Source organism: Columba livia, chromosome 1, assembly GCF_036013475.1.
Source record: "Columba livia isolate bColLiv1 breed racing homer chromosome 1, bColLiv1.pat.W.v2, whole genome shotgun sequence".
NCBI classification, from domain to species: domain Eukaryota; kingdom Metazoa; phylum Chordata; class Aves; order Columbiformes; family Columbidae; genus Columba; species Columba livia.
The window spans coordinates 200,941,320-200,965,795 of NC_088602.1; the positions used below are offsets into that span (position 1 = coordinate 200,941,320).

A 24,476-nucleotide genomic window follows, 5' to 3' on the forward strand; every position below is an offset into this window, starting at 1 on the left:
CAAACATTCATAACTTGTACCATACTCTGAAGAACACAGAAATTACAAAATATGGCAAACGAAATAGAATATATTGACACCACATTTTGTATGCTTAACTAAATGCAACCAGACATCACATTTATTTTATAACACAGGAATACTGGAAACCACTGTTTAATCTTTTGTGGTTTATATATAAGCTTCCGTTTCTTTGTCTGTGGAGGGAACATTGGTCAGGGAACAATATAGCTCTTATATGTAGCTAAACCTGTGGTCCCTGAGCTGCATATGGCTATTACCAGCTGAAGTGATTTGGTGTTCTCCCTCTCCATGCTTGAGTTTGGTACTTCACTGCCATCCAGGCTTTGGGCTTCTGTGATGTTCAAGTTCACAACATCACAAAACAATTGAGATTGGAAGGGATGTCTTAGATCACCTAGTCCAACTATCTGCTCAAGAATGGTCAGCTAAGGCAGCTTGTCCACGATTGTATCCAGTTGGGTTTTGAATACCTCTAAGGATGGAGACTCTATCACCTCTCTGGGCAACCTGTGCCTGTGTTTGACCACACTTAGAGTAAAGAAGATTTTTCTTGTGTCAAGATAGGATTTAATGTGTTTTAATTCATGTCCACTGCCTCTTGTACTGTCACTGGGCCCTACTGAGAAGAGTCTGGCTCCGTCTTCTTCAGTCCCTCCCACCTGGTACTTATGCATACAGACAAGATACCCTTGAGCCTTCTCACCTCCACACTGAACTAGCCCAGCTCTCTCAGCCTCTCCTTGTCTAAAAGACCCTTAATAAGCTTGTTGACCCTGCAAGGACTCACTCCAACGAGTCCATGTATTTCTTGTTACTATGGAGTCTAAAACTGGACACAGTACTCAGCAGTGCTGAGGACCCTCAGATCCTTCTCAGCAAAGCTACTTCCTGACCTGTTGGTCTCCTTCATGTACTGGTGCCTGGGGTTATTGCCCCCCAGATGCAGAATTTCACATGTCCCCTTTGATTTCTTGGGTTTCCTGCCAGGCCTTCTCCAGCCTCTTGAGGGCCCTTTGAATGGTGGCACAACTCTCTAGTGTATCAGCCTTCCTTTCCAGTAATTTCCTGACTGTAGGATAAAGCAACACATTCTCAATATCAATTCAGTTGTGTCCTGTGCAGTAAAAATGTAACTACCACCTCCCTCTTGAGAATTATTCCTGGGGCACTCTTCCCTAATTACCCAGGGAAGTGCAGTAGATTGTGATTTTGGACACAGGAAGAACTTGTTCAAAATTACTGATCTACATGGGCTTGCACCCATGCACTACATGGGCTTTCATCTTCCTACCTCTTCCCTACTGAACTGTTCTTCACACAAATTCTTCTCTAATATTTTAAAGAGATAAGGATGATGTTTGGGATAAAGGAAAATCAAATTCTGTGACCCACATAGTCACTTGAACAATTTTTCTTTTCTATATTCTTGAATCTTAGTCTTCCTACAGAAGTCATCCCAGTAATAACAACTTTTTCAGAAAAACATGCTTGAAATGAAACTTGGCCCACTTTTGACATCAAAATGTTCCATGTTAATATCAAATAACTATTCTATATAGAATCAAAACTCTTTTTGTTATAGAAAGATTACAGTGAACAGACTAACAGGCAGAAAAAGGCTAGGCACCATCCAAAATCCCATTGCTCTCAGAGAACAGACTAACCACATTGTTTCTGTTTATAAACTACATGTAGGTTTATACAATAATTACCATAATGGAATTTAAGATACTAAGTATAGTTACTTATTTAAGTAACATTTGCCTTTTTTTTGCCCTCTCCTTAAAATAGGATCCATAAGATGCTAGAGATCTGCAGTCTGACTTGGCAGATTCTTCACACATGGCAATCAGCACCAACCCTGAGCTACATATGGAGAGTAAGGCAGAAAAATGTGCCATGGTTGAGGAAATGCAAAATGCCTCTTTGTGGTTATTTTTACGTACAACTTGATCAAATACCTCATCTTTAAGTTAAAAAAGCACAAGAGCTGTTTGTAAGTTATTACCTAAAGTAAAAAAAAATGACAAATCCCAGGAAAATAAAATGAAAAAAAAAATAGCTCAAACTCATTAAAATGAGCAAAATTATGAAAATAAAGTAATGTTTACCATATATTTGTCCACTGGCAAATGCATTTGCTCAAGTATGTGGTCTAACACTATTTCATCATCATTATACCATTTCTTTGGTGTGAAAACAGACAATAATATCATTTAAGGAAAAAAAAAACACAATATTATTAAAATCAAGTAAAAAAAATAGTCTACATTTGCTGACCTAAGAATAAATATTGCAACAATCTAGCCTGCATGTCAAAACATGGTTTTCACATTGCATTAAGATTTTTAAAGCAGAAAGATTTTCCTGCTTAGGTAATGTGAATTTCTCACGCTGGTGAGAACTGCAGGAAACAAAATTTAAAGTTAATGAAGAGATAGTTTAACAGTAACGCTCTATCTCTCAGCTGATTTTTTCTAAATATAGAGCAGGCATCCTTCAATGAAATCTCATTTATTCACTGTCCATGCTATTACATTCAAGCTGAAACTAATGGAAATTCCAGAACACAATTCCTTCTCATTTATAAGTTGTCAACAGGAAATAGTTTAAATTCCTTATTATTTTACTATCCCAAAACATCCAACAATTTAGCTGTAACGTGTTATTCTAACCACTCTTCTAGGATTTTTATTTTTTTCTCTGTTACATTTTAACTACGATTGTGCCTATTATAAAATTCACAGTATATCAAATATTCATAGGAAAATTTGATATGTTAGTATGAAAATAATCTATTTTTCAAATTATTATTTAGATGCTTTAAGTTAAATCCTGCTCCAACTAAAATTAGTACACTGATTTCAACAAGATAAAGGTAGTTTGGGTAAATTAATACTCTCACTGTATCCACAATTTTAGGTTTCCTTACAAAGTCAGATTTAGTGTTATATTCAAGTTGACAACATGTTAAGATAAGCTGTCCCCACTTCACCTGCAGTTACTGCTGAGTAAAATACCGTTAAAATGCAAATTTAGGTCAAGCCACCAATTCTGTGTAAGAAAGCGAGGTAGCCTGTCACTTGTTTAGAATGCTGAAAAAAACAAACAATAAAACCACCCAAACAAACAGAAAATACTTGCTAAAAGTCTTGCAAGATACGCAACAGTCTGAGGCATTTAGTGTGATACAGTGACAAAATCAGCCTTGCAGGTGAGGACCTTGCAATATTGCACTTTCACACTGCTGCTTTTATCTACTTTCTTGATGTCTGTGAATGTATTTTTCAAAAATGTTGTCCTGGTTTTGACCAGGGTAGTCAATTTTCTTCTGTGGTAACCACAGCATTTTTGAGATCAGTGTAAGAACAGTGCTGATAACACTTATCATTTACACTTGTTAGCTAGGCAATGTTTATGCTACACTGGGATAGAATGGATTCTCTTCACAACTGCTGCTTCTTTAGCTTCTAGTATGAGGAAAATTCTAGGAAAACTGCCATTGATGCTTATTGTTAGGGAACCCAAGTTTCCCACATTTTGTAAGTAAGCAGGTCTATATGTGGGGAGAGGCAGACCCAGGACAGCTGACCCAAGCTGGCCGACAGAAGTATCCCATACCATGAACGTCATGCTCGGTATGTAAGAGGGAAGCCACTAGAGACTGCCCTCATTCTTTGATGGCCACTGTCCATCAGGGCTCCCACTCCCACAGAAACTCTGTCACTGCATTTTATTGGGCTCGCTGGCCATGTCCACACTTGGGTGTTCATTGCCGGCAGCACGTGTTCCAGCAGCAAAGTATTGCTCAGTATTGCTCTTTTACTTTTCTTGCATTGAATCTGTTTCTATTTCGACCCATAAACCTTCCCAGGGCTAAACGGTAACAAATGTATAGGTAATGTATACTTCCAATTTTTAATGAATATTCTTGTTTAAATACTGAGGTTAATTTTAATTAATAAATAATAAAATAAACACTCATTTACCGCTACCAATGATAGATAGTACAACCTAATGTGTTGATAATGTTATTTCACAACTCAGTCATCACATAGCAATGTGCCACAGGCAGTTTCAGTGTTTCTCTGCATAATGATTACATGCAAAAAACTTAGTCACCAAGAAATTCTGTCAAGTATCATTGGTATCAACACTGCTGATGGCAGAATATTTTATTTGCAGCCAAACAAGCAGTTGGCTTTTTTTTTTTTGAGAAATAACAATCTAACACAATCCTTTTGCAGATCGTATTTCAATTTTACAGTATCAGAAATATTAGAGTCACAGGTCACACTGCTCCGTATCTCCCGGTTCCAATTTATCGCTAAGTCATTTCTATGTTAGACGTGTCTCATTCAGACATGGTAACTTTGGAGCACGCTCATGTAGAGAAGCAGAGGCAAAATCCATCCTCTGAACTACAGAAAGTAAAACTTTCTGTAGGACATGTTCTTATTTGGAGCCTTGACAAATTAGCAACTGAACTGACAGCATTTGATATTCAGTATGTGGTCCAAGGAACTGAGCACTCCTATTTGGAGTTACAAAATGACAGTGAAGTAATGTACAAAATACATATTTGGTATGTCCAGACTGAATGTTCAGAGACTTCATCAGATACATACTAAAATATTAATTCCTGAGATGTATGTTTCAAATAAAGCAAAATAAAAGGTGAAAAAACAAACAAACAAAACCCAAGCCTCCTCTAATCCCCAAAAGAAAAAATAACCAGGAAACACTAAATCAACATTTTCTAGCATTGCCCCAGCGCTACTTCTTTCTTACACCATTTATTTCCTGCTCTCCCAAGAAAATGTTTTAACTGTGAACCATGTACATATAATCCTCTTTGGTAACTTCTAACAAGGATTATCAGTATTGTTCTTCCACAAAGAACCACAGGAATATAAATAATTTACAAACATCTGTTACTGGCATAGATTCACTACAAAAAACTGTTTTGATCCTGCTGGGTAGATGCAAAACAGAAGATACCAACAGGCACCATCACTTTGGACCTTCATCTATTTAACCAGCACAAATTCATTCACCTCTGGAAACACATTCATGTGGTAAAGTATCACCATTTAAAATGCAATGCTCTAAAGATGTACTTGCCTTTTTGCATTCCCAATTTTTATTCCTTCTTCCACTTTGCCAAGCCCTATGTGACTTATTTTTTTTTTAATTTAATTTGTCTTCATCTATTTTGTCAGCCTGTTTTGTAAGATTTTCTAATTTAAGCTTTCATTATCTGCTTTCCTTCAGCTCTGAATGGTCTATCACTTGCTATACCTATCCTGCTGAGCTACTCAAGTGCACTTCTGATTTTCAGCTGCCAGCTCAGGAGGCCAAGGTCTAGATCTCCACACCCACCCCCTTCTTTGTCCTATGACCAGCAACAATTTATTCTTTTTCCACATCATAGAGTAGGGTGCTGACCTGAATAGGCCCAAATGCTACTGGAAATAACTGGATACCAAGGACACACAGCCTTTCATGAGAATGGGCCAAAAGGTTAAAAAATGTAAATAACTTACCATGTAATGCTTCTACAGAATGAACAGTTATAGAGATAATTGTTTTAAAGAGCGGTGTGTCTAACTGTATAAAACAAAATCATTAAGATAAACAACTGTAAGCTGAAAGTTGACTTGTGATGAGATGTGCAACCTTGTTTATTAGAAGTAACTAACATTATTTTGTTGATTAATGGAAAAGTCCTGGTCCCATTTTAAAACAGATACTTAGGTTAATTGTTTTGTACAGGATGAAAAATTGTGTACTTATTTGGAGGAGGTCTGCTGGGCAGGGGCTGGCTCCTGCAGACAGGGCTGGTAAAGGTCTCAATGAAATGCCCTGGCTGAGCTTAGAAGTCCTGCTAAGAAACTGATACTTCGAGCACAAATGCACTTCAACACACACACAGCTTCACAGAATCACAGAATGCTAGGGACTGGAAGGGACCTCAGAAGATCATCTAGTCCAATCCCCCTGCTGGAGCCAGAATATCTAGATAAGGCTACACAGGAATGTGTCCAGGTGGGTTTTGAATGTCTCCAGAGCAGGAGACTCCACAACCCCCTGGGCAGCCTGTTCCAGGCTCTGTCACCCTCACTGTGAAGAAGTTACTTCTCAAATTTAAATGGAACCTCCTATGTTCCAGTTTGTACCCATTACTCCTTGTCCTACCGCTGGTTGTCACCAAGAAGAGCCTGGCTCCGTCCTTGTGACACTCATCCTTTACATATTTATAAACGTCAATAAGATCACCCCTCAGTCTCCTCCAAGCTAAAGAGCCCCAGCTCCCTCAGCCTTTCCTCACATGGGAAATGCTCCACTCCCTTAATCATCTTCTTTGCCCTGTGCTGGACTCTCTCCAGCAGTTCCCTGTCCTTCTGGAACTGAGGGGCCAGAACTGGACACAATATTCCAGGTGTGGTCTCACCAGGGCAGAGTAGAGGGGGAGGAGAACCTCTCTGCACCTACTAACCAACCTCCTTCTAATACACCCCAGGATGCCATTGGCCTTCTTGGCCACAAGGGCACAGTGCTGGCTCATGGTCACTTCATTCAACTAATTCACAATTCAGTGTAAAGCCATGGAAACATACGCACTGGGTGATGTTCAGTTTTGGTTTTTGGTGGTTTTGTGTTGTTGTTGTTTTGTTTGTTTTTGTTTGCTTTCCAGTATACTTTTTCATTGAAAATTACCCTTGGAGACAAAACAGATCATTATTTGTATAGAATAGGACAGAAAGGAATATTGTTTTCAAGTTGTTGATATTTCTTTTCAAAGGTTTATATCGTGTCAAACAACTAACTATTAAAAAATCCAACAGAGAAACCAGGGGGAAAGGACACACTGAAGATGACAGGATGCCAAGGCTGCCAGATGTCCATTATCTTAAGCAGAAGTATGACAAAAGTTATTCATTTACAAAATATCACCCAATGGGTATATGGAAAATTACTAGAGACTTGAGAATATTGTGAAATCTTAAAGGTGATAAAACAAGTCAGAGGAAAGACAACTGAAGATATGCAGATGTTTGCTGAATCAGAGGATCAGGAAAACAAGCTGTGAATAAGATGCCTAAAAGTTAAAAAAAAAAATAATAAGAAAATAAGACAACTGTGAGGAAAAACTAGAGATGCATATTGACTTCTGGAGGAGAAAGAGAGCTGAGAAATCCAGAATGCACAGTATGGAATGAGAAAGAGGAAAAAAAAAAATTGAGAAAATTTTTTGCTGAAAAGACCAAAAGGTAGCCAAGAGACCAACAGCCATGAAAGATGAGAAAAAAAAACAGATATAAACTGTAAAATAGTAGAAAAAAAAAATATCTTCAGAAAGAAAAAATAAAAGATAGGAAGAACTTTGAATTGGTGTGAAGAGTAGAAGAAAAACAATGGATTATGAGTGCAGGCTTTTAGTAGGATGGAAGATGAGCTAATACAAAGTAGTGAATTTTTGTATCGCGTGTCAGTTATAAAATATCCACATTCCAGGCTTAAAAGGAACCTCCAAGGGAGAGTACTGTCATCTGGTTGTACAAGTACAAATCAGTTACTTAATGGTAACTGGTTGCCCACATGCACTTACCCTGCAATAAGTGCGAATTAATCTTTATCTTTCCCATCAGCAAAAGAAAAAAGGTGTGAGAAAAATCAGGAAAATAGATGGTTATTTTGTACCTAAATTTTGCAAGGTGCATTGTAGTATCTTCCATTTATGAAGTAAAAATTGAATTCTATTTAGCGGTGGACAGCAGTTTCAAACAGGTGCTTGTACAACTGTAAGAGAGCTAAATATATTCCGGGCTGACCTTCATACAAAAGAAAAGAGAAAGCAAATACTGACTAAAGGATGGACAGACCCCAGCGAAAGCAAGATGGAAAACCCAAAAAACCCATGTATTATAATTGACATAAACAGTAATCTGAAAGGAACTAGTGTCTGACAGAGAAATAAACATACCTAATTTGGTGTAAAACAATGTTTGACACAGAGAATCAACCAAGATATTTGTACACTAAACAATACCATAAGAATACAGTAACGTAAGCCAAAGTTCAAATTAATTGATGTAAGATATCTAAATGATGCACAGAAGATAATGGAATTAATACTCAAATGGACATTTGAAAACAGTATTAACTGAAAGTAGTTCAGTAGTATTAAATATCTTTAGACATACACATATATACATGTACAGAGACAAATACTTATAGGGGAAATCTAAGTTTAATCTCACCTGTTCAAACTTCACAAAATAGCTCCCAATAATTAGTAAAAATCTGATTTATGTATTGCTAGAGAAACACCTTATTATCAAATTACCCATTATTCCTTCCTAATAGTTATGACTGAAATAGTAGTAATTATACAAAAATTCCTGTGAACCCTAAAGACCTAAGTGTTCTGTGAATTTACACTTACAGAAAGCCTGAGTAAATACTTGATGGCTTTCCCTTGCTCTAGAGTAGCTTAGAAAACGCAATTGCCATCCCTTGCACCAACAGATGTTTTTAAAGTGATGTAAGCTGAAGGCAGGATTGAGGTGACATTTTCCCTGCCTCAAGAATCTTGGGCAACATACACATCCCATATCAACCTATTCTGCAAGGGTAAGTCAGATTTATAACATTAAAAAAATCTTTGCACTCTCTTGCGCATAGGTAAAATTCCACATACCAGAATCAATCACTCCATCAAGATCTTCATTAAAATTGACTTATTTTTTTAATATGTCCAACAATAAAGATCTACTGATAGTCAATGTTTGCTTTGAAGTCTGTATTGTCAAATACAAATGTCACAGACAGCTATTTTTACCACAAGAACATAGCCAACCATCCTGCAGAGCCAACTTTCCCCTCTTGATACAAGAGGATTCACTACTAATCGTCATTCCAAGCTGTGTATAAGAGAGAAAATATTGCAGAAGGAATGGAAAGAGATCTGAGCAGCAGTAGGAATCATCTGGCGTCCAAAACAGATTTTGGCAGTATGCTCAGCTTAAACGTTTATTAACTAGTCAAGCACCCTAAGAGATGCTGGAATCTCCAGACCTGTTATAATGTCCAAGATACTCCCCACATTCAACGATCAAGAAATTTACAGTGAAAGGCACTCATGCCAAATGATAATCAGCATTCAATTTACCAGAAAATTATTTTTCACACATTTTATTACAAACTATGCAAATTAATGTTACACTTTTAGGAAAGTAGGGTAAAAAAAAAAAAAAAAAAAAAGAAGTTTGAAAATAACAATCAGAAGTTAAATATCTAGAGCTGACAAATAGAAACTTAGGAGGTCAGGAGACAGAACTATTCAGAGCATTTCTCTCCTGAAGTTTAGGGTTCTCTGGAAGTATGATTGAAACTGAATCAGAGAAAACTAGAACGTTTGCACCTCAGCATGGACACATGTGATGTTAGTGCGTTTACTCTATGAAGAAAGCTGGAGACAGAAATAAAAATACTTGGTTTTCTGCCAATATTTGTTTTTTCTTTCAAGCTTATAGCCTGATATACCCCAAAAGAAAGAAAATTCAGAATTTTCAGAAATTCAGAAAGTGAAGAAAGTTCAATAGTATAAAAATTCCCAAGAGATAAAAATAATCGTAGCAAACCAGATTTTATTCAAGTTATCCTTAGAAGTTTTGATTACCCCCTGTATCAAACACTATTATGTCAAAACACTTAATCAGTAGCTGAATATTTACAAATACAAAGTGCTACTGCAAAGGTAAAATTGATGTCCACTACCAAACTTACTATTAAAAAATAATATACATCTTAAAAGATTTTAGGGAGCAGCAAAATTTTGACTCTTGTCCCAATAAAAGGAGGATACGATCAAAGAGTAAGTATATTTTATGTTCATTAAGCTGTAAGAGCCATCAGTTAATTGTAAATCTACTTGTGACTTTTTTAATGGGTTCTGAGCAGGAGAAATCTGGGGTTTTTTTGCTTTTCTTGCTGGAAGCTGTCCAAACATATTCACCATGATGGCATCATGTTCAAGCCACATTAGTGTCACCCTGACACATTAATCAACTCTTCGATGCTAATCAAGTAGTGACAATGTGGAAGTAATATTTCAATTTCCGATTTAGAAGTGGTAAAGCAGGAGTAACCACACATGCACACACACACAAAAATCAGTCCTTGGTGGTGTGCTTTGCCTAACACCTTTCCTAAAACTGTAACGCAACTACAGACTTAGATCCCGAGCGCCCATCACAGCAGATGGTGTGTTACGCATCTCAGAGCAGGAGGGCAAGGAGTGGAGGTGCCCACCAGGCAGATTAACCTCCCTTGCCTTGTGCTGAGGATTTTCCTCTTCCTTCTGGCCCACGGTTCACATTTTCTGCTGAGGGATAAGCAGGGTACAGTTTTAACAAGGATTTAGAAATAAGACTTCTGTTGTTACTAATAGGAGATGCGTGACGTAGTCCCAGTGCATGTGGTAGAAAGATGGCCCGAGGGCCTGTTCTGCTTTCAGTAACAGATCGATTTTATTTCAAAACCTAAACGGAACTCTTGAAAAATACTGAATTAAAAACCTGATTTGCACCTATTTAATGGGTATTGCCCTTTCATGTGGTGAGACTGTAATACTCAGAAAGAGGTAAATTAACAGACTTTTCCCTGTCTCTACCAAAATTTAAGTATCAGATACATAAGTGAGAATGAAAAAAAATTTCTTAGTATTTTTCTGAAAACAAATAAACCATGAAGTAGTAATCTGGATGTAGTTAATGGATACTTTGTAGCGATTTGTCATGTATTTCTATGGTGAAATAAAAGGGACTGCTTCACAAGTAGCTCAACACTCTATTCTGAAATAAGCAAACCACTCTATATGTAGGAAGCCAAAGAAAATTTTATAGCATAAACTATTTGGCAGGTTTAAATAGGTGTCACATCATTAGAGAGCTACTGGCTAAACCAGTTTCCCAGTTTCAAAGGGCTAAATAGGGGTGGGTCCACACATTCAGAATTTTATATGACAGAAATTTGATATTAGATTCATATTTTAAAAATCATTACTAATAACTGCAATAAAAATAAAACCTGAATGGAGAAGAATGATTGCCATAGAAAATACATTGTTTAAGAGTGATTAATTTTTAAATTCCAAGCTTTGTACAGAGAAAAAAAAATAAAAACCAAACATGACAAAGTGTGGTCAACAGATCCAAGTGAAAATTTCAATCTAGAAATACACATGGCTATAACTGAAAATGTCCCTCTCCTTTAAAGGCAACCTACTGCTCTAAAAGACAAAAGAAGTGAAAAACCATCTCAAGGACAAATAGACAAGTCATATATTTAGTCACTGAAATCTGTTCTGTGAGATCCAATGAGCAATTGTTTCTCTTGCTACCCTACAAACATATGCAGTAAGAGGGGGGCAAAATGAAATATGCTTTTCACAATGTAATTCAGTCAAAAAAACTGGCTTCCGAGCAATAAAAGTTGTAAACTGTGTCTCATCCACTATTTCTCAGAAGGGTTTGTTGTAATATCTGCTTTGTAGATGTTCACTAGCAGGCTGTGATGTAGACAAGGAATTGCAGATTTATTGCGAACCATTTGCAAAGTGTACAGCTGTTCCCTGTTATAGTGGGCACCAATGCCCCTATCAAAAAATGACAGTTTAGCTCATATGAACAGAAAGAAAAATGACAACAGTGTCCAAGATCCAGTTTCACTCCTCCTAGGGTTATAAGAACTACCTGTGGATAGGATTGTTTGTGAAAAGAAAATTAAACTCTAGTTTTGGAAATCTGCTAGTGAACATCCCAATTGGGCACTGTGTTTCAAATGACACATGAACTTTGCTACTGTACAATAAACCTGGTGACGACTTTGATATTGATATGAAATCTGTGATTTTTAGGTATTCTCAAGCTGTTACCTCTTAAAACACTAACCAAAATTTACCCAGCTACCCAACAAAAGGATTTAGCTGATGAAGAACTACAGACTTTCTGGTAATTTTCTAGGTTTCTACATCTCTGGTAATTAATATGATAGGCAGACCCAATAAATCATTAATTTCTCATGTACCATATATATTGCATATGCAGTTACTGCTCTGAAAAAACATACATTTCAGTCTGTTATTATCATTTTATTAGATAGCAAACTTGTACCTTTCCTATGGAAGTCATAGCCTGCCTTCATTTTTTGGTATCAGGCAGTACAATAACACTACCTAAGGTGTATTTTTAAGGGACATAAGTGTCTTTGGATATACCATCTAAAATGTTAAATACAACACAACAACAAAATATTTTAAATACTGTTATGATGACAATCTTATATCTAAGTTCACATGGTATTTACAAATATCCTAATACTTGGAAGCAAGTTTTTCTAACAGTGAAGTATCAATTTACTTCAAACAAAAGCAAAGGAAATGGCCTGTCTCTTCCCTGTAATCCTGCAATTAAGATGCACTTTACCACTTATTAAAGCCAGAATCCCAGAATAATCCTCGAGGTCTGTCAGTCAAACACACCATAGAAGAATATGAGGTACTATGATTCTTTCCCCCATCATACTGACATTTCCATTTTCATCCTGTGTCATTTATATAAGCTGCATGCAACCATGGCCATGAATTTTAAAGAGCTCAGGTCACATTAGGGTCTCTCTCCCCTTGATGAGATTTAGAAAGAGGAGAAAGACTGCATGCCTCAAATTAAGACCCCAAACAACAACAAAACAAGCCCAGACCATCAACAACAACAACAACAACAACAAACACCAACAAATCACAATACACCACACCTTAAAAATGCAAACCCTATTGAACTTTTTTTCCATTTTTAAAAATATACAGTCATTTTGAATGCTGAAATGGCTCTTTATTGGGTAACTATTTTTTTCTTGATAATGAGAGCACAGGCGAAGGAAGCTATTTTCATCTTGAAAGATAACTTAAATACTTAATTTTGAAATACAATTAAGGAATCCTCAACAACATATGAATCCATATATTATTTTGACATGGTTTAGAAAGAATTTATTCAATTTCTCTGCTAAAGTCTGTTACTGCAACTCTGGAAACACACTGCGTACAATATCATAATCTTGCATATCATGTTACTTGCCTGAACTGTATATGCTTTTGGGATACTCAAAAATGTTTTCAATACTTATCTCTGCCTGAGGCCAAAACCATGTAAAGAAGACCTGTCAAAAATCATTTGTATTAAACGTGAACACAACATAGAGAAATTATGGATAAGAAAACTAGAATATGTAAGAATTCCGCTTCATCTCTAGTTCCATTTCTGAAACTTGGATTCAATCCTAATGGATCTCTTTAACAATGGCTCTGAATAATTAATAACATGAATCATATGCCCAATAGAGAAGATCTCTGAAGTACTGCTGAAAGAAGAAAAAGACAATAACAGCAAATGTGCAGTAAAAATGGAGATGAAAATTTTGTTTGGAGGTTATGTGATTTTAAAATAATAAACCTAGGGTTAAAATAAAATCACTTTGTTCACATGCTACTTACAGCCTTCGTAAATATCTGTTGGTATGTGGACTGCTGCATGTTGGTATGATGTTTGTCGTCGGAAAACAGGATCTTCTTCAAATACTGGTCTAATTCTCTGGCTGCCAGATTCAGTGTCATTCTTTTCAGGCTTTTTAAAGAAAGACAAGAAAAGGCAAAATATTACAAGTTACAGTAAAAACAATTCCATTCAAATTTGCCCCTTTTTTACATAAAAGACTCAGACTTCGTAACTAACATTTTACGTTTGTGTATGAACACACTTATTTACTGCAAGTCCAGAAACACTCGTGTATCTTTTAAATTACTAATTATCCAACACAACTCAGCAGATAAATGAAAAGCTGCAAAAAAAATAAAGAGTCACAGCCTGATACCTAACACACCTAAATTTCCCAAGTGCATCACAGCTGACCTAAAACAATTAAAGAGATATTCCACACCACATGATGATGTGCTCAGCAATTTAAGCTAAGAGAAAGGAGCAGGGACAATCACTATTAAGGCATTGTTCTTTTGCAACAACCACTCTGAGTACTGAGGCCCAGCTTCCTGGAAGTGGTTGGACATGGTTTGCTGATGGGAAGTAGAGACCAAAGCTTTTTGGTTTTCCTTTGCTTCTATGCATGGCCTTCATCTCAACCCATAAGGTTTTTGTAATTTTATTTTCTTCTTCCTGTCCTGGTGGAGAAGGAGAGCGACAGAGCGGGGAGCGATAGAGTTTGATGGGCACCTGGAAGCCAAGTGTTAACCCACCATGAACCTACATAAGCTACTTTGAAGTACGCAAACTGGAATGAGGGTCAGTAGCAGTTTGTGTTGTATGATTTGAAGTGACACAGCACTATGATAACTTCAGACAATGTAATTTGGCTCAATTTCGGCATAGGTTTTTGGTTTCTTTTTCTCCTATATCATCACACAGAATTTTTCTCCCTCCATAGAACTGGAATGCTATACATTAAGCAAACTCTGGAGTTATTTTCACATTATCTTTTGGCTTCATGCTGCTCAAAGTAGTGAGTTTGTCTCATTCTGCAAATACAATCTCAACAATCAATGGTTCACGTGAGAAAACTCCTTTCCTTCCTGAAAGCCATTTGATTTAACAAAAACATAACACTCATTTCCAAAATCAGTACAAATGACAACCAACTACCATGGATTTCACAGAACACTTCAGAAAAGAACTGGGCATCATCAAGCCTACAATTACAATAAAACACAAGAATGAGTACGTGTCAAAAGATTTCTTCCAACTATTTTTCCACAATACGTGGGAAGGAAGGGGGATGATAAAAGAGAAAGGGGATAACCATAATGCTCATCCTAGCAGGTCTTGCACAGAAACTTTCATGTTGCAGAATATTTAGATTTGTTGATTGACGTTCCTGAAGCAACTGAACATAAAATTATCATTTCTTCTGCTTAGTATTTCAATTTCATTCCATATAAAAGATATTAGCTTTCAGCCTCTCCCATCACTAACGGGCTATGGAAGAATCTTCAAGCCTACTGCCAAATTTGGTTAAACTTTGTTGAAACCAAATGGGTTTAAATAATCTAACTGAATGCCTTCAACTTTCAAACATAAGGTCTATTTCCCACATTTCTAATATCACACACAAAAATTGACTATGATACAGACCAAATCTGTTGTTATTCCTACCAATATTCCATGACAACAAAACAAAAAATTGAATCAAAAAACTCTTCAGCTTTGTTTTTCTCATTTAAATTGATTCACCTGCTCCATCTAAACTGTATTTTATATCTATCTCTGCGGCCTTGATGGAAGATAGTGGATCTATCAGAATTATATAAAATAACTTAGAAGGTTTTGTATCCCAATTGTTGACTTTTCCTAGGAGTATTTTGTGACATTCAACTCTGATATTGAAACAGTGTCCCCCAACTGCCAGAGACACCAAATGAAAAAAATTCTTTAAAAGTTCCGTAGTTTCCTTCACATGGGATTAATTTTGCTGTAAAACCTAAAGGTGCCTGAAGCAGTTCTGCATGCAACACACAGTTATCAGAGCATTACAGGCAAATGAGTGTCGCACTTACTTGGGCCACTATCTTCTGCCCAGCAAGACTAATACTGTGCCAGGGCTTACACGTCCAATGTCTATAGTGTATCCTTCTATATTAAGTAAAAGCTATTTCGTTGTCATTTGCTAAATGTAACCTACATCAAAATTAGAAAAAACCACATATATATATATATATATGTATGTATAAAGACTCAAATTGAAAACCCAACTGCTAATTATTATTTTAGCCTGGCATTTCTACCAAAGGCCTGACAGATTGTGGCATTGATTGGTACTGTTTTAATATCCAGCTGAACTTTGTTTTCAGGAAAGTAGAAAAAAAAAAAAACATATTTTGAAGGAAAGTAATCCAGCATGGGAATATAATTAAAATCCAACTCCAACCAATTTCTCTCCCAAGTCAGAAGCTGAAATGCAATCAATACTGGCACAGGAAAATCCCATAGGAGATACTGGCTGAAGATTAATTTTCTAGCTATTCAAACCTGGCCTTCACTTATTGGATTACATTGTTACCTACCACTGACAGTCAGCGAAATAAGTCACTCATTTCTCTGCAATGAATCTTCAGACCAATTTCTCCCTCTCTTGAGAGGGAGATAAAATCCATTTCTCTTTTCAGTATAAATTTGTGCAATTTTAAGGCTTTTTTTTAATAAATAAAGTATTTTTCATGCATCTACAGTTCACCACCAGAATAAAGACAAAATGATATGGCAGATAAAATTCAGGTAAAGTGGGTTCTTCTATAGTTTTTCTTTGTGCTCTCAGCTAAATCACTTCTGGCATGCTCTAAAACAAACAGAAGGCTACTTCCTGTTTTTTTTTTTTTTTTTAAGCAAAATATATAGCAGAAATAATGCAAATTCTCTCTCAAGGCCTTATGAATGTAAATTAATGTAGGTACATGAGGTAACTGGAAGCTTTATGCTAAGTAGCGTTACTGATGTGTATAGAAAAGCAAACAACCATTCAGACATTTCAAGACACCCTTATATAGTTCAGCCACCCATTTCACTGCATTCCTCTCCACAGCATTCGGTTGCTTTTCATCATCAGAGCCATAGGAAGATGAGTAGATTTCATATCTCTATTAGTAAGTCTTCATTTCATTTAAAAGCATGGGTTACTGTAGAAATTAGAAATACTTAAAAATATAAAACTTATTTTATTTTGCTTCTTGCAGCTGCTGAAAACTCAAGATCAGAAAACTGAGCTTAATTAAAAATAGCATCAATGAAACACAAAGCATCCCTCAACCAAACAAACTGAAGCAACCCTTCCGCTGTTTTCTGAAGACAGATTGTTTTCAAGAATTATGCAGAATTTGCACGAAGCATCAGAAGAGATTTAGCACCAAGACAACAAATAAAAGGTAGATTTATTTTCTCTTATTTTGTTTTTAATTGCTGAAAAAAACAATGGCACCTGTCTACTCTCATACTCATGGAAAATAGAAAGGAATTGGTTGCTAGTATTTTCCATTGCCCCGGTATCAAGGGAATTTATTTTGCATAAAACCTCACTGCCCCATCAATACTATTTTAGAGAAGGAATGTGGAGACAATTACAATTGTTACAGTTTTATGGGCATTAAAATTCTTGCTCTGACATTCTTTTCTGTCTTTCCTTGCAGATTTCCAGAAGTTTCATATTTTTCATCTCTAGGTTTCTGCCCTTCTTTGATTTCTGAATATCTGCTGAAATTTATAAAAGTAAAATTTGAAACCATTTAGTCTTGCTGCCTACGCTTCTTTTAGTTCACTCCCAGCTCTACTCCATACAAATTAATGCTATCATATGCAAAAGCAGCATAGAATTTTTCCTACACTTGTTTCCCTACTCAAAATCTGTTTTGCTGGGGGTTTTTCCTCCCCAAGGAAAGAAATCCAGTAGAACTACATGTGCAACCCCTCCAACACTGCTTGCAGCCCCATTAAAAAGTTACAGCTGGAGTTGCCAGAGAATAAAAGGAGCTGTCGCTTGAAGCACACAGCTCAGCAATCCGCCTGCAGACACCAAAGGGTGGGAACAACCCTTCTAAAGACAAGACAGAGTGAAGTTAATTTTAAAACAGACAGCTAGAATTCATTCCTAACAGCTATTGCACCTTCACAGCATTTTAGATAATGCCTTGACTGCATCACCTTCTGATAAGTTTTTTTTATTTCGTTTTCAATAGATGTGATTTTCCAGCTGTGGGAAAACTGCTGAGTGCCTTTAGGTGGTTGTGACAAAGCTGCAAGCAGTTCATTTTCGTTTGTGTGTCAGTGGGGGACCGCAGTCTTCATTCGGCTACACTGAGATTTTAAGGAAGCGACATCCTTCCGTCTGCTTTTAGGGACAAATCTCAATCAAAATAAAACAATTGGCTCGGAACTTCAATATATTTTACTTTATCTGCTAGACGAGAGGTGTTATACATAAGAATATACATACATATTCATACATGTAAGCATAAGAAAAAACATCGTGTTTCAAAAAGATGGACCCAATTTGAAATCACTGTATCTCTGCAACCACGAACCTCCCCTGAGTGAACCTCTTACCACTTGAAAGGGCAGGATATAGAGTTTCAAATGATTCCTGCAAAATACCTCTCCCAGCACACAAAGAGCCCCTGGCCTCAGTCTTTCACAAGATATCATGAAACATACTGCTTTCAAACTGGGTCCATCTTTTTGAAACACACTGTATATACATATATGTACGGTCTGGCTTCTTCAGATGTAGGGATATAGTTTCCTATTTGCACCTGTCAGTGTGTCACGCTCAAGAGCTATTTATTTAAAATATGAGTTGTTTTCAGTGCTTTTGCTCTTTCCATATGTTTTTAATGTATCAGATTGTTACTGGGTGTCAGTAAGAAAATGAATAGAACTCTGGATTGAGCATTTACTTTTTTTAAAAAAAAAATCATTATTAGCAGTCACTTTAATTTCAGCATTTTGTCAACTGTGTAACAATATGCATCAAATGCAGATTCAAAATAATTGAAAAGCATTTATTTGCCTCAAGCCATTTTAATGAAAAGTATATTTTGTGGATATTCATTTCTATTATTCTTTTAAACTGAAGATAGGAATTCAAATTCCTTGAAGATAAGAATTCAAATTCCTAACGGACTTACCAAATGGAACTTGTTATTGCATCTTGTAAGCCATGACCATTCCTCCCTCTCCATTGTGTTTATTTGGTAAATGAAAGTATAAGTAGCCCAAGTCAGTCTGCTCCTGCAACTATTGCCCCATGAGCTCAGGGAAGCCATCTACTCGCAACCAAAGGCCTGAATCAAGTGAGGGACAATATACATGCCTGTGATTTGAAAAGGCAAAGACAACTCTATCTCGTTAAGTGTCCCAGCAAGGTAAAGCCAAGGAGGTTAAATTGAGTGGTGGGATGATGGGCTCAAAATCTGAAGTCACCTAAGAATATTTGCAATTAACATAATATATTTTAAAGAACTATGCAGACAGCTTGTCTTTCCTCAAATTGACACAATATTTTAGTGAATTAGACTTACTATTTGTTCAACCCTTGATTTCTTATTTCATAATCAGAAAAGGATTGAAGCTTATGTCCTTTCCTTATGACTACACATTACAGCTGACCTTCACAGCAAAGCTGAATAAAGTCTGCTGTAGTAACATCAGCATGTAAAAATTCATTTCTGTTCTTTCCTGTTTTCTCTCTAACTACCATGTCAGGTAAAATGAAAAATGTATTTCAAATATTTAAGCACATAAGACATATTTATCTTCCTGAAGATAAGAGTAACACTGCCTCCCCACTCCCTAAGTCATCAGGAACATCTCCCAATCCCCACAGCTTTTCAGGGATGATGGAGAGCTGCCTCATAATGGCATCGGCACCCTTGGATCCATCCCATCTGGTCCCATGAACTTGTTTATGTCTGATATGCTTCAGGGGTCCCTAAATCTATCTTCCTCTGTTGCGGAATAGCTTCTCTCCCATAGCTCTGCTGCCAGGCTAAGGCACATGGTGGACTGAGACAAGGCGGCACTAGGTACCCCATCCTTGCTATATTCATAGCCACAAGGTCTCCTCCACATTGTGGAACTGCTTTAGCTTTTCTTTTGATATCAATGTATTATACTTGAAGGAACACTTCTTGTTGCTCTTTTTGACCCTCCACAATACAAACTCTAGCTGAAATTTGACTTTGCTAATTCTATCTCTTCCCTCCTTGAAGGCTCAGGCAACATCTCCATAACCCTTCTGGGTCATACATCCTGGTCATGAGTCATCATATCTAACTCCATCTGAACCACCAAACTTGATTCTCTTCGACGTGGGGAAAACTCAGGAGTTTAGGACTAGGGTGTTCACCAAGAGAGAGGCTCCTGCCTGCCCTTATGGTACCACATATCAGGCAGAACCACCTACTGCAGAACTAACTTCAATAGCGCCTTGACTGCATAAGATAATGTCATTAACTAACACTAGGAATATATAGTCATATTAGAATAAAAGTACATTTTACTACAACTGGTTAAAGTGTTACAAGTAGTTCAGAAAAGCCTAATGAATTATTAAACAAAAAATCCTTTAAAATGTATAGCCTCCTTCAAATTACTGTAGTCACATCCCACTAGAGTACTCAAACATTTGTAATAAAATAAAAATGTGCATTATTGACCAAAGTCCCATAGATTCCTTGGTCATCTGCAATTTCAAGACCAAAATGCACTCCAGACAACTTAGATTTTTCATACATCATCCAATTAAATTTCAACCTAGAGACTGTTCTACTCTTACTGGAATAAATTACTCTGCCTACCTTTTACCAGCCCCACATCTGATTAAAGATCATACCCCTGGAGAATAAGAGCTGTTAAATCATCTCAAAGCTTCATTGAGAATTACTTATAATACTCACTCAATATGAACATTTAATTAATTTGATTTTTTTTCATCTGATGCAGTTGTTTTTGCCATGCTTTGCTAAGCCATCAACTGATTCTGTTTCACAGCACATTCTTATCTCCAGTCATACTGGTTAGGTGCAGACTTTGTACATCCTGCAGCACACTAATTGGGAATTGCTCTTGATTCTTAATTTGTACTGTCTTCTGTGTCAATAACAACATTAATAACAGTAAAGCCCTGCTTTGAGAAGGAGGTTGGACTACAGGACCTCCAGATGCCCTCCTAATCTGATTTTTTCTGTGGTTGTCTGAGTTCACACTAATGGGGCTCAAAACACTTTACAAACACTCACTAATTCATGTGCACATAAATATAATGCAGCTTTTCACTACTAATTAAATGTCAGCTGTATCTAGGTAGATGAAAGTGATAGGTAACAAGAAACCACACACCAATGTTGGATTTACATATGGACCATAAACTATTCCTACATACTAAATACCATATAATAATTTAACTGCTATAACATATGTAAGACCATTAATTTTTTTTTTAAATGCTAGTACAGTGAAAATCAACAATGCAATAAGTTAGAAGAAGAACATTCACAGAGACTGAGGGAAAGTTTAGAGGGATATTTTGCCCAAGAAAGAACTAAAAAAGAAAAATCAGCAAAAGAAAATGTGTTTGTAAAAGGTCAGTGGAAGCAGAACTCAAAAGTTTTTAGGGTCTGGAAAATGTTATTCCCCACTGGATTAAAAATGACTTGCAGTACATGCCATAAAGGCTGCAGGAGTAGCTGTAATCCCCCCTTTCACATACTGACACTAAAACCTCTGAAAGACTTTGAGTCACAAGATAGAAGTAGAAGCACAGGTGGCCTTTCTCAGCCATGGGGGCAAGAAATGTTTCTGAAACTCAACCCCACAGTGCTTCCTACATGGCCCTACTCACAGCTTGAATCGGGTGTGGAACTACAGAGTAGGCTACCTTGTGTAAAGTTTGAGGCTTCAGTTCTGAAGCTGTGCTGCTTTGCCACTCTTAGGGCAAGTATTGGAAACCAGAGACGTTAATGAAGAGAACTGCAGGAAAGGATAACACTGGAGAAAGTAACCAGTCTTATAATGCATAGAATAGACTGATCACCCGCTTACAAACACCTACAAATTAAACACTTTGTGTTAGATATGGCTGTTTTCAACAGTCTGCTTTTCCCCTTTATTCTCCAGAAAACACCAGGGTCAGATCATGTTGAGAATGGATATGTGGAAAGGCCAAGGAAAACGATCTGGGCTTTTGGAGGTGATATTGGCTGGTTCAGAAATACTCTCCTCATTTGCAGAGTCAAGGCAGGGCAGGAAGAGGTGAGGAACTGCATTTCAGATCATTTAAACTACACAGAACTACCTGAAAATCCTACAATGGTGTAACACGTAGATTATTTCATATTTGGGGATATATTCAGAATCATAAACCACTCTGAAAGTATCTCCAGTAAAGCCAATATGGTCTTATGCCTATGAGTAAATTAGCATTTCACATCACCTGAGGAAAGTAAAACTACATATTAATCTCCCAAACAACTAATAATAATTTTATACGCTTCTCAGTATTGGGATTCCTGAATTTCTCCTTTGCCCCATATATGAACTGAATATTAAAGCCAATTTTGTATTTACAATATTTACCTCATCTCAGCCATACTTAAGATGTAGGATTCATTTGGTCATTTGTTCCATCTGAGATCTGAGTAAGCAGTAGATCCACAGAGGACACACTCATCAACTCATTGTCTTTCTTATTTTTAACTTCTCATTTAGCTATCTTGAGTCTTACTAGTAAATTTTACTAAAATGTTATAAATACTCCATTCCAGTTTTCTTGATCTGACTTGCAGTTTCCAAAGCCGCCTTCTATCTTCAATGGATCCTATGAAAACCTGAGTCTCAGTCATTCGGTTTTTGTCCCACTTACAAATCTTGATGTAACCTGCACATTTCAAAGTGACATGTCAAAACACTTCTACAAAATTGCACTCCCTAAAAATCACAAATTCAAATGCTATAAGCATTCTATAAGAAGTGCAGCTTTTAGAGTTATTTTTATTCACCAAAAAACAATTACACCATATTCACTGCAATTGCTATCACTCAGGCATTTGATATTAGTAGGAAATATCCTGAAGAAAGAAATTTTCCATTAAGCTGATAAATTACTAGCTTCAGGGTTGAATTCTGATCTTTGCTGTGGCATAAAGTTATCCTCCATGGGGAGACTTTGAGCACTGCTCTTTTGTGCAAATTTGCCTTCCAGGTAGAATTCTCCGCATTTAGAACATCCTCATCTTTTTAGGACATGGACAACTACAGTTATCAGTCTTGCCATTATTATTTCATAACTCTGTTTCACAGGTAGGACAGCTTGGGGGCAGTCATATATTTCATAATCATGTATTTTTCATTGTGGCCTTGAACGTATATTCATTTGAGAGAAGACTTGCACGAATTTGAATAAAGGAATATAAACCTGACACCTAGTTTTTTACCCATAATGCAACAGAAAAAAAAAAAGGGAAAAAAAGAGCAAGAAGCTTTGCTCCCTGGAGCAACAGATCATTATAATTTCAATAGGAAGCTCAAAGGAATGCCTTTTCTCCCTATGGGTTGGATTCAAGCTTACCTAAAATGCCTTAAAATGGAAAAAGCTGACATGTTTCCCAGTGATACTTAGCAAAAGGCACACATTTCTCAGTGAACAATGCAAAAAGTCCCAGTACTAAAGCAGCCAATGTCAATCATATCCTCACTATTAGTTCCAATGCTCATTTTCCAAAAAAATAGCATCCAAATCACACTTCTAGAAATGATAACAAGGGATTCCAGATGTGAAAGCAAAAACATAGAGTATGCATTTTCCTCAAAGAGCTGGAAGTCACAGAACCATGAAATTATGAGAAATAAGGACGGTAAATCCTGTTGTATAAAAATGTTGAACACTAAATGTAAGACAAAAGAACATAAAAATATGTTTTTTCTGCTTACTGGTCCTCTTTATATACTAAAGATGCTTTGTGATATAACAGGATTTTTTCACATCTTCACTACAGCAGGAAGTGTATGATTGAAACATAAATGCTATTTCTGTTAAACACTGCAGTGTAAGAGATATAACATGCCAAAGTGAAATTACCGTTACATTAAAAAAATAGTAATAATAATAATAAATCAATCCACCTTTTTGGGATAGTTCATTTTCAAGTACATCAGTTGAAATGGAAATTTCTCAATGTAGGTACTAAAGTAAACATGTTATAGGATATCTGTTGGATATTTAAGAAGCACAGGAGAGAGGCTTAGAATACCCTTAGGAATCAAAAAGCTCAAAACCCAGGAAGCATTTGCCGAAAATGGCAAGATTTAGGACATCTACACGAATCCATCAATTTTTCCCTTCTTCAATTCATAAAATTTTAAATGTATTATAGACTTAATTATCAATTCCAAGTTTTACATGTCAGTACCAAAATATATAGGTTAATAGCTAAGATATATTGTGGTTGAAATTAAAATATAGTTGAAAAATATGACATTTATTGCAGAGTAGAAATTCCTGTTCTAATGAAACTTCCTTAAGGCATTAAAAGTGTTCACTATATAGGTGTATAAGCAGCCCTACTCTGACAGTCTTTCATAATGGAAGATATAATTTACACTAGCACAAATTTTACTTCCCTCTTTTAGCTCGGGTCAGTCTAAGAGCAAACTAATCCAGCAAAATGTCTCGCTTGTCTATGTAAAAAAAGGGTTGGAATGAGGCATTTGTTTGTGTAGGTAACGCTAGTTACAGTTATAAGGAACCACACCCCACCCCACACACAACAAAACAACAACAAAAAGCCCCCAACAGAATCCATGTCATATCACCAAGACTCAGAAACTTTTGGCAAA

General features: G+C 36.5%; 1 protein-coding gene and 1 long non-coding RNA gene across 13 annotated transcripts in view; one reads left to right on the plus strand and one right to left on the minus strand.

Moving 5' to 3' along the window:
* CACNA2D1 (calcium voltage-gated channel auxiliary subunit alpha2delta 1) overlaps positions 1–24,476 on the minus strand; it is a 394,769-nt gene that overhangs the window by 150,188 nt on the left and 220,105 nt on the right. For all 12 annotated transcript variants that reach the window (XM_065049199.1, XM_065049200.1, XM_065049198.1 and 9 more), the window contains exon 6: positions 13,583–13,712. In XM_065049199.1, coding sequence (XP_064905271.1) covers positions 13,583–13,712 — 130 coding nt within the window. The remainder of the gene's footprint in view (positions 1–13,582; positions 13,713–24,476) is intronic.
* Positions 16,496–17,547, plus strand: LOC135578236 (uncharacterized). Its single transcript, XR_010469631.1, has 3 exons — positions 16,496–16,735; positions 16,826–17,014; positions 17,276–17,547. It is a non-coding gene; the product is annotated as an uncharacterized LOC135578236 (long non-coding RNA).